Source organism: Takifugu rubripes, chromosome 7 (genome assembly GCF_901000725.2).
Source record: "Takifugu rubripes chromosome 7, fTakRub1.2, whole genome shotgun sequence".
Taxonomy (NCBI): domain Eukaryota; kingdom Metazoa; phylum Chordata; class Actinopteri; order Tetraodontiformes; family Tetraodontidae; genus Takifugu; species Takifugu rubripes.
The window spans coordinates 10050438-10062459 of NC_042291.1; the positions used below are offsets into that span (position 1 = coordinate 10050438).

The window sequence follows — 12022 nt, forward strand, 5'->3', positions numbered from 1 at the left end:
ATCTATCTATCTATCTATCTATCTATCTATCTATCTATCTATCTATCTATCTATCTATCTATCTATCTATCTATCTATCTATCTATCTATCTATCTATCTATCTATCTATCTATCTATCTATCTATCTATCCTGTTCAATCTTCTCTCTTTCAGTCATTACACTGTAGTCACTTTTTCACCTCTCTCTCCCTCTCCCTCTCTCTCTCCCTCTCTCGCTCTGTCTCTCTCCCCCTCTCTCGTCCTTCGAACCCCATGCAATCCCCCTGGAGGTTAATCCCTTCGGTTTCAGATAGAGATAACCATGGCAACAGGCCGCGGTTTCTCGAGCTCCAGGTCTGCGAAGGCATTGATCACGATGAAACAGTGTCAGGTGTGCGAGCAAAATACTGCACACAACATGCACGCGTGTCCGCGCGTGTGGTCCGTATAGGTGGCGAGGAATCCATAAAGCCGGACTCCACTCCTCAGTCTCACCGTGTGAAATCCAACCAAATATATCTGCAGCTGCTGCGGTTAAATCGATACTCGGCTAAATCTAACATATCCCCGCATGTGTGTGTGGTCAAATCATGAAGAACACACGAATAGGGGGAACATGAGCAATGGTATAAAAGTGATATAAAAGCTAAACAGCCACAGGGGATGGATGAATAATAATTTAGAGCTGTGAATCTTCAGCTCTCCAATCTCCTCTGGCCTCCAGTAACAATGCTAAGTGAATCATCTGTCGAGGAAAGTAGGTGTTTATCGTGGCCAGGCTGCACATCGGCAGCGGTTAAATTACAAGGAGAATTAAAATAAATGCATGAAATAAAATGGAGAGACCACAGGTTACGCTGTGCTCCGTTTTTGCTCGCCCTCGGGTCATATTTGCTAGTTTACAGCCCAAACTGGTTCACGAACACCTACCTGACCTTGAGGTTTGGATTACTGTGTGGCAGATGAGAGAGGAGCCTGGATGAAAAAGGTCCTTTATTGATGCGTAAACCAGCACTCCTCAAAGACTTCACAGCCAAGGCCAACAGAAGGTGTGGGTGGATTTGGACGGCTTACATCCACATTATAGTGCAAGTTAGCCAACTTGTGTTGCTGTAACGCGACGTGCGAGTGTTGTGTGTCCCTGGATGATACCAAAGTCTCATCTTTAAGGTGAATGTAAGGTTGCAGCTGCGCATTATTTATTGGTGTTAAGATGAAATGGCTTCTTCACTAGACCCTCCGGGAAAAATGTTTAAGTCAACACACTATAACAGAAACCTACCCCGACACTGTTTTAAAAAAATATTTTAAAGTTTCCTTTTAATTTATTTTCTCTCTCTCTCTGTGGCTCTGCTCTTCATTTCGGAGTTATTTGTCTAAGGACGAGCCGCGTACCGTTAAGAGAGCCAAGCTAAACCCAAAGAGAAAAAAGAAAGCTGAAGTCAATAAGTTTGGCTAAAACTTTATTAATTTTGTGCTCCTTCAAAGATAATCCAGCAATCCGACGGCCCCTTTGGTTTATTGCATTTTTCTAATGAAATGCTCCGATACGGGCAGGCTATCAAGGAGCAATTCTGCAAAAGCAGATAGGGGAGCATGAAAAAGTAAAAAATAAAAAAAAACAGCACAGGAGGCATGCGAATCATTTCAGAAAGAGCTGAGCCTGCTTTTAATCTGTTGCCTGCGCAGCGCGTCGCCGGTCTTGACCGCGCTAAGTTTCACTCTCCTGCCACTGTCGCTCTCTAAAGATCCTGTTTAATCAAAACTCCTACAAATGTTGACTCAAGAAAATGGAGACGTGAAAGTCGACTGCCTCTGAAGAGCAGGGGAACGGGCGACATCAATTACTGCCGCAGCACGGAAAAATAATTCAATTAGTCTAATGCATCTGCCTAAAAGAAAAGACACGTTTCATATTCATAAGTATTGCTAAGTGCTTTACACATCCTGCAAATGTTATTAGAAACACAATAAAAGCAGCTGGAACACAGAAACATGACAGGCTTCTTTTTAAAAGCAGGACACAATTAAAAGGAAAAAAAGGCATTATTTTACTTGACTTTAAGTTCTTTTGTGTTAAATCTTAACCATTACATTTGATTATATCGAGGGAAAGACGGCATTTACAGGAAAGGTTTACAGAAAATGCCATTTAATGTGCTGAGCATGCAGCGCATCGTACTATTGATAATGCAGTGGTTTATTACAGGCTTAAACGCGATGGCGCCAATATTACTGCCAACTCAGGGAAACACAATTCATTGGTAGGTTTATTAAACCTTAAAGCTTTTCAAATTGGGATGTAAAAATGAAAGAGCCGATCAATCGATGAATCAATCTCCGCTTGCTGCAGCCCGTCACAGATTTATGTACATGTGACTAAACTGCTCATGTGTTATTCATAGAACACACCATATTTCATACAATGGCTCATGTGGGACCTGGCTGTGTTGGCATATAGAGAATAGAGCCGATCCCCCTGCTCCCCTCCCCTCCCCCCGGCTTGAAAATCCAGTCATAATTGATTCAGCATGATGTTGAGACCTCGGTTTCCTCTTTAACCAGCTCCTTTTATAACCATCGCCATTATTAGCTTCCCCGCTCAGTGCTTTATCCTATTGTTCATCGTTATCTTAAAGTTATTTAATCTCTTCAGAAAGCTGATACCGCCCTCGTGCTGTGACGACGCCTTTACACGCGGGAATTAACTGCTTGACCATCGCGCCTCCAAAGGATCCGACAAATCAATTTTCTTGTTGATCGTCCTCCTCAGCCTCCTTATTTTCTTTTAATTTCACCACATCACCACTTGACTTCTTTGCTTCTAACTGCCTTTATGAGCGCGGCCCCGTGTGGCTCCTCCGTCTTCTTCTGTGTTTTTGTGCGTGCGTGTTTGTGCATAGCAGCTAGCATTAATGAGTCCTTCGGAGCTGTCATGAAGCCAAGTGTGACAGGGCGCCCTCAAATACAGACACACACACACACACACACACACACACACACACGTACGTATACCTCCAAGCATCAACAAATGTGTCTACTAACAGAGTCACAGACGACTCCCCACCTTGGTTTCAGACTCCATTAATCATTTAGAGCAAGGATTTCCCAGAAGCCTGCTCCCTCTCCTCAGGCAGACGCTACGACATCAGACTGACAAGACTTCCAGTGACACCAAGACACGATTATCAGTTAACGCTCAAAATCCCTGAACTTTGCTGCTTTGCTCCTTTTTTTCTGTAAGTTGCATGAATCTGTTGAGAAAGACAACGATTCCCTTCCGAGAACTAAAAATATCCGCTCGCTGTTGCCGTCTCTCTGAAATCTCTGTGAAAAGGCGCAAAATCGAGCTTATGCCACTGATTCTGAATAACAGGGAGAGTTGTTTAGTGCATTCTGTTGTCATGTGAACTGCAAAAAACACACATTCCTCCATAAAGATGTTTCTTCGCTCTCTCTCTCTATTCGTGTGATGAGTTCAAAAACTTCAGAATTCCTGGAATCATCAATTGAATAAAGAAAACAGATAAATCAAATGTAGATTTTTTTTTTCCCAGACAGACTTTTCTCTGGGAATTCCTGAACTGTGCGTGCCTGGGTCCGTGCGTGCGTGTGTGTGTGTGTGTGTGTGTGCGAGCCTGTTTTCCCGATGAATGTCTGCATTCCAGGTAATTAGACTGTCCAACAGCTGAGTCCCATTAGCCTTGATTACGGCATTCAGTTGTACGGAAAAGGGGACGGAGAGGGAAAAGAGAGCGCCACGGGGAGAATCTGCACATACGGGGCTGTAATGTCGGCCTGTATGAAAGTTAGATTACACACAAATGCATCTAATATATTTCGTATTCATGGCTCCTTGGAATTTCAGTCGTCCTAATAGTCTTTTCGCTGCACACATTTAGATTTCGGGGTGAAGTAGGCGTGGTCCAGAAAGAGCTTTCCATTGAGACAAAATGCTATATTTAGGTGGAAGGCTGAGCGGGAAGTCCGAGAAGAACAGGAAATGACAGACGCTTGTGAGCGGGGCCTGAACGACAAGCAGCAGCAGTGGAAGAGCAGAGCTGCTGCTGGCCGCCGTCGATGCCTCGATGCTTTAGCTCACATCACAAAATGATCACGAGACAATCTGACCACAGTGCTGTTTATTAAAGCCCCGTGTTTTGTTTGGTGTTTTATACCTCTGCATATCCGCCTTCCTCCCACTGACTCTCTCTGGCTCCCTCCTCTGTCTCTGTCTGACCCTCCCTGATGGTTTTAGCGTCTCGGGATTGGGTGATTGATTCCAGGTTCTCGATGGCTGGCACACAAGCAGCCTGCACACTGATGGGTAGCAGGAGCTGCACTCTGCTCTGACTCGGTGATGAATTACTGGCCTTTTAATACACACAGTGGAGACAGTAAGTGGGGGGAAAGAAAGATGGGAGGAGAGGATGCCAGGTTAGATGGGGAAAGCGAAAGGGGAAAATAAAAGGAATTGCATGAAGTGAACCTGAAAATTAAGAGGTTAATTGTAGAATAGAAACAATGTTAATGGTAATAATGTCTGTGTCTGCTGATGTGCTCCTGTGGGTTAAGCCCAACTCGCTCCAGGTAAATTAATAATACAATTTTTAAAAAAGAGACCTGGACTGGCTCTCTTTGGATGATACACTGGACTTGGTGGATAATAAGGATCGAGCCTTTTTTTAACTATGCTGAAATGAGGCAGCCTGTTTAAATGATGCAGACGGACCACGTGGGTCATAATCAGTGTCCTGCGTTGTTCTTACGCAGCTGCCAATCTTCATGGAAATGGAGAAATGCGTATATCCTGGTGAAAGCCAGAGGATGTCAGAGTTTAGGATGAATAAAGTCCTTATGATATGTCCGGTAAGCATTGATCAAGCTGTGGGAGCCTTTAGACATAAGACAATTGATTCGAAAGGTTTGGAAAACGAGAAACAGAAAGGAAAAGATTCAGGGAACTAAAGAGGTGAGGGATGCATGGTAATGAAGTGAGAGGCAACCACGGGGTTGAGGTGGAAAGGGAAAAGGGAAGACAGAGGAGGAGAGGGAATGAAAGAAAAATTACTGCTCTCTAAATATTAATTAACATTCAGACTGCATTTTAGACAGAAAGGCTACCATTGCAGGATATTAAGTTTTAATCCAGAGGAGAGGAGGAGAAAGGGGAATGAAAAGAGGAAGTTAAAGACGAGGAGGAGGTGAGCTGAATGAGGGCAAAGGGACGGAAAGAATAGATGGATTAACAGAGGAAATGAGGAAGATTGCCCCCTGAGAAAGGTAAGGAGTAAATACGTAATGAGCGGAACGTTAACGTATATACTCAGACATAGGGGACTCAAAAGCTTTCCTTGTGCCCATTTTCTCATGCTCTTCGACACGCTCTCATCATATTCAAGGCTCCAGGGGGCTGCGGTGAGCCATTTCTGATGCCGAGTGTTGCTATTTGAAAAGCTAGCAAGCCATGATGAAATGTAAATTTAAAGGCCCGCTTATATCCAAGCAATTGCCATGCAGACCCAGCTGGATTTTTTTAAAAATTGATATGTGCTTTATCAACACTCTGCCCTCTCTTTACCCTTTATATCTTCGGCAGGTGTTGCTGCAGTGCAGGGCAACCAGGAAGTGGCAGGATAATGTGCAAAACCGCTATAATGATGCAGCAATGAGGTTTAATGGGGCTGAAAACACAGGCTGGCAGGCAGACAACACTGTCAGGGAGAGGCACAGTTGGTGTGAAGCTCTTTCCAGCTCATGACAGATGTTAAAGGGAGGGGGGGGGGGCCGAGAGACACCAAGGCAAAGGCAGGGACAGTGAGGGAGAGAGGGGTGAGTCATTTGCAACATGTGGAGAGAAAGATCACCAAGAAGCAACTTAATGCAAACTGCAACTTTGAGCAAAGTCAAGCAGAGTTCATTCACATGTGGCCGATCCGGAGCACTTTACTTTATATCCCAAAAGCACGCGTGCAAATAAATGAGGTTTACAGCCAACTGTGCCTGGAGATGGTGCAGTGAGGTGTAATGGGATTTTACCAACCTGCCATGATGCCACCATTGGATTTGCCCCCATGATTTCCCCAGACTGGGGCCTGTGATGATACCAAGGAAAACTTCTGCCAATACCAAATTGCAATGACGGCATGCATGGGTTGAGCCGGGGTCATTACGGCAGCAGTCTTCTTGCACACAACCCGGTATTCTCTACTGATTTACAGAGGGTGTCTGAAACCACCCCGACCGCAGGGAGAGGAAATCTTCGGTTTTAGCATTTAATCGTTACACGGCGGACAAACGGAACAGGATTCTGGCTGTGTTGGCCTCAGAGAAAATGGTGCGACAGCCACATTTTAGAGCTCAGCTAAGCACAGCCTGGGGTGTGTGCAGGAACGGATGGATGTGAATGACACAAACCCAGAGACTTTAACCAGACATGTCAGTGATCTCCACTGATTAAACACACGCTAGCGCATATTATGTGCCTGCATTGCATTTTGGTATCAAATTCTGGACTTGCATTTGCTTTTTACCCCTGCACATCATTTCAAATGAGGGACACTAAAAAGAAAATTAAAAAGTCTGCTAACCAGGAAAGTTCCTCTGATGTCCATGAAAGGAAATTTAATGTAAGTGAGTTAACAATTATAAATCCTGGGGGCCAGTCTTTATTGCCACAGGGCCTCTGAGCATAAAGCCAGTGCAACTTTTTCCCAGGCAGATGTTTATTTGGAGAGTTTGCCACCTCACTCACATGCTTCATTTATTCTGCACAGGGACATTCGGTCATGAATATGGAAATAAAGTACCGCAGTGGCACGATTTAACCTTTTCAACCCCCTTTCTGCCGCGCCTCCTCCCAACAGCAACAGGAGCAGGACCCCACCAACCTGTACATCTCCAACCTGCCGTTGTCCATGGATGAGCAGGAGCTGGAGAACATGCTGAAGCCCTTTGGCCACGTCATTTCCACACGGATACTGCGGGACGCCAACGGCCACAGCAGAGGAGTCGGATTTGCAAGGTAGGCACAAAGAGATGTCACAGTGCTGTGATATTCCCTCTGCTGTAAATGGCACATGTTACCAAACATCAAAAATCAAACATGTTTGTTTAAAACCAGCCCAAGTTTTCCACACAAAGGATGCAGATTGTTTTCCTTTAGGGGTGGACCCTGACTTATCTACAACCATGTGATTAATCAGCTCCAATTATTCAACTCTACATTCCTTTACACGTGACCCCATCATGATTCTGTGTGTGTGTGTGTGTGTGTGTTGCGGGTGTTCTCAGTTTCATTGTGGAGCGTGCCAGTGATTAGAATGCAGTCAGGGCTTCATTCAGGGTCACTGCCTATGCGAAGAAACCCCAAGACACACATATACACACACACGCACATAGACACACACTGAGTTTTGCTTGCCAAGCAGGCAATTAGTCATTGAGCTGTGATTGGGTGAACAGAGCTGAATAGGGGCAGACAAAGAAGACATGACACACAACAGCTCAGAGTGAATGGGGCTTTTAAACCAGGACAAAAGAGAGGAAACCCCATAGAAAACACACACATGCTCACACACACACATGCGTTTGGGCACATATACATACTCGCTGCAGAATTTTGCTCAGGCATTGTGGCCTAATAAGAGCATTTGCATAACAGACACACACACACACACACACACACACACACACACACACAGTATTACCTTTGTCACACTTTATGAGCAGCAATACATCCTCTGCATACTTAATGGAGGCACTGAGGAGCTGTTTTTCATTAAGTACGCCACTTTTGCCTGTGTCTCTCTCCCTGTCTGTCAGGATGGAGTCAACAGAGAAGTGTGACGTGGTGATTCAAAATTTTAATGGGAAATTCTTGAAAACCCCTCCGGGCATGACAGGTAAGTGTCCATTACAACACAATTGCCTTGGAAATTTCACAGAGCACAGTCTCATCTTTTCCTTGACTCCTATGGATGCTCATTATCAACACAGTACGGTGCTGGTGTAGTAATTGGCAAGCCTTGTTTTCACAGCACATCTTATAAGATATCAGCATCCTCTCTTGTGTTCTTTTCCTGTCCTGTTGGACTGTCAGGAGGTGATTTATGAGGGAATCTTGTTAGTGACTAGTTTCTCGAGTCAGACAGACCACTCATATGCATGCTGCGCATGCACGAGCAAAGGCGGGCGTCCCCTAAAGCGATCCATCCGTCCCTGACTGGACCCTAAATAAACAGGAAAGATTTGTTGCTTGTTAATTCCGAGGACAAGAGGTGGAGGAGAAACGGCATGAGCGGGACTATCGGCGTGTTCGAGAGGTGCGAGTGAGATTTATGATCACGTCTCTCACAGATGACCCGTAGCTCGGGGCAGTCATGGACGTCGCTACGTGTGACTACAGAACTAACTAACCAGGGTGGCGGAGTTGTTAACATGCTGTAAACTGGTTAGCAAAACAGGCTCTAAAAGCAACTAGAGCAGCACGGTTTTATCAATTCCTGCCAGTAAAAGCCCAGCAGAACAGAAACCGTAGCGGTCCGTTCTGTTGTTTTTCACTGTGTTGCCGTTACTAGGGTGGTTAAAACCACCCTAGTAACGGCAAGATTAGCCAAACTAAAAAGAGGCAAGTGATAAGTAGAAGCAACATTACGCACTGAACAAATGAAAGTCAGCCGTGCATGAAGAGAATTCCGTATCTTGGCTGTATGATTGATGGGGTAAAGCACAGGGGGGCCATCGTGTGTTTACTACCCCGGGTTGTGTTAATATTTCCCAGGTTGTTGCAGTAACATTCTTAAAGGTTTATCTCACTGTTCATGGTCCTTTTAACGTTGCGTGTTGTACACTTCAATTGCTTCTCTCTGGTAAACCGGCTCAGCGCTCCCTGTATAATCAGGAATATTTGTGCCTGGTTTCCTCTGATTGATACCTTTGTCTGTAAATCCAGGCTGTGGTATTGACAGGCAAGTGTAATATCTCACTCGAAAGCTTGGAGATTAATGCCAACATTGATCACATGACCCGAGCTTCCATCAGCCCTCATTAAGCAGACATTCATTGATCTGGAACTTGGACTGGGTGGAGGTATCAAGTTTGATTTAAACTGGAATTTCATTGTTTTCCATTATAGACGTGGCAGCATTTGTCAGGTATTAGAGAGATCTATATTATATATTATTTTAACTTGATGAAAGATTTCAGAATAGATTTCACCGATCTTCAGAAGGGTTTCACAGCTTTAGTTCTTGAAGAGTGCTGTGTACCTTTTAGACATAATATCTTATCATTTTTAGCAAACAGCATTTCCACAATAACCGGTCTGAGATATAAATCGCATATTCACTGGTGTGGTGTAATTCTGCTTTCTCTGGACTCGACGGTCGATACTGTCCTGCCCCCTGTGAAGGTGAGAGTCAGCAGCAGTGGGGAGCCCCCCCCCAATCAGCCATAAAGAAGGCCTCTCTGCCATGGCTTCATCAGGACTTCCCCTCACAATGACATCATATATCGTTTCTCAAGTTTCACTGCCAGCGCTCAATAAATAATAAAGATGTGTGCGCTCTGAAGGTTGGGCTTAGAGGGAATTAATATCTTAAAAAGAATAAACAGGTCAGAAACTAATCTACATCAGATTACCGAATCAATTATGTAATAATATTTCAGTTTGCAGTCAAAGATCGAATGACTTGATAATAAAAATCATATTCAACATGAGAATAAAAAAACTTCTATTTATCCTTTTCCTCTCCTCCCAGTTATGCTTTTTCAGTCCAAATGACATTTTCTTCACACTGTTTTCCTATTGTTTTTTAAAAAAAAAAAAGAATAGCAGAAGAGAAACATCCTGATCTCACTCACTATTTGGTAGATTGAACGATAATCAGGAAGCTTTTGAACGCGATTACAGTCTCAGTGTGTTCCCACGCTGCAATAATGGTTCAATACTCCATAAATGGGAAATGAACTGTATTAGGTCACGTGTTCTGAAGTCAGAAGCACTTACTTGGGACAATTTTTGCAATTGCAATGCAATTTTTTAAGCAGTATATCTGCACCATTTTGGGAAATATCTTTAAAATGTCATTACTTTGTCCTGTTGTCGGTCCTTCTTTGCTGCTGGATTATGTGATGAGTATTTGAAGTAATTAGGGGAGATTTTCCTACTATAGGTGTCTGTCTGGGTCTGGTTTGGTGTCCTTGTCCGCTCATCTTTTCCAGCAACAGGGCAGCGCTGCAGGCTGGAGGTCACCTCACTGTTCTCACAAATTAATATATTGGATATTGTTCTGTCCTAGGGCTTCGTGGGCCTCCCACACAAATATAAATAAATAAATTAATCTCAAAGAAATTGATGGCATTTTATTCAGCCCAGCTGAGGAATCCCACAGTTTGTCACAAGGGGGAATTGGATCCCATTTTCCAACTGAGCGATTTCCCATGTCACTCACTAATAGATTGGATTTTCTTATAAATTAGAATTTTTCCATTTGACAAAGTGACACTAGAGGCTTGAACCTGGATCTGTTGCTTGGACTCTATACAACACTGTGTACCTTATACAGTTGATCGGCTTCTTCTAAACTCAGCCTCGTATTCTCACGTGTTTTTTCCCCTCATATTTCTTGCCTCACCATGTTGAGTTTGCTCCACTGGAGGTTCTTTGTTGCCCTGATATCCTACGGAGGCACAATTGAAAATACCTTTTGAACTATTCATCGTTTACACCAATGGAGAAGAAAGATAAAAGAATCAGCTTGATCAACAGAACTGACAGCAGCAACTATTTTAGTCCACATTCACTCAGTTAAAATGATCAAACATTAAAAGACAATTCTAGAAGCTGACGTTTTGTCGTCGCTTTATTTGGCCCGTTGAACAGTGAACATCTATCAAAAGTGACTGTCCTAACAGCCAGTTCTGTCTCTCTAAATGCTAATTTTAGGGCGTTGATTTCCGATAAAACCGCCAAAAACTAAATAAATGACTGAAATTGAATTGGGAGCAAACAGATGCTGTATATGCTCATTTGATTTAGCCTGAATCTTATCTGTAGCACTTTCTGTCCTGTTTACCAGCATAGAAATTTAGCTAACCGCCACAGAAGACGCACAGATAGCAGGATCAGGGTGTGCTAATTACCTTGACATGGTGGAAATTGACCCATTATTGGATGGAAGGCACAGCTGTACCTGAATTCATCACTCTGAGATACAGAACAGCAAGAGTGACAGCAGCCGGGGTCAATTATAAGCGTCCTTCCTTCTTATATAAAAGGCAGCAGATTATGATGACTGTGACATGCAAGCAGACTGAGATCTGATCAGTTTTTATAGGTTGAAATTCTCTCTGGGTGCTGATTTCCTGTCTATCTTACTGTCATCTCGACACTCTTTTAATAATATATCGACCTTGCTCTTCACCTAAACAGCAACTCAGACACAAAATCAATTTATTTTAAACCTCTTCTTTCTTGTGTGTTTCTTTTATTCCATTTATATTTCTGTCATGACTCTAATCACTTATCTTCCCTGGATTTTTGCGTCTTATTTTTGAGGCATTGTACGATGACAAGGCCAGCATAATCTGACATGTCAGATTTAAATAATAATAGGATTAAACGCCAGGCATCAAAGAATGTGGCAGCAATGTACGGAAGTGCGAATTGGCACTGATAAAAGGAACTGATGCTGTCTCAGTGTGCAGGCCCGCCCAAATTCTTTTCAGTCAGGCAGTCTCTAAAGCCAATAACTGGCAATATAGTGTTGCATATGCTGCTAAAAGGCGCTTCAGGGCCTAACATCTGGAGCCATTTCACAATCTATAAAACACCCTTGTTGTTATTTATGTATTGAATCCTCCTGGACCAGTAAAGCGTTTCTTAATGTTGCACTCAGGTGACAGTTTGTGTTCAAGTTGCACCCTCACCAACGACTTCAACATCTGTCACAACTTTTGTTCGAGCTCTCCAGAGAGAGCAGAATTTTTGCATCACTAATTCTAACAATAGATGGCCCCAATTTCCCATCACACTTGTCC

The 12022-nt window shown here is 43.5% G+C and overlaps 1 protein-coding gene across 7 annotated transcripts in view; it reads left to right on the forward strand.

The window, feature by feature from the left end:
• Positions 1–12022, forward strand: part of LOC101066789 (RNA-binding motif, single-stranded-interacting protein 3) — a 75758-nt gene that overhangs the window by 45329 nt on the left and 18407 nt on the right. For all 7 annotated transcript variants that reach the window (XM_029838292.1, XM_029838293.1, XM_011605439.2 and 4 more), the window contains exons 6-7: positions 6847–7004; positions 7805–7884. In XM_029838292.1, coding sequence (XP_029694152.1) covers positions 6847–7004; positions 7805–7884 — 238 coding nt within the window. The remainder of the gene's footprint in view (positions 1–6846; positions 7005–7804; positions 7885–12022) is intronic.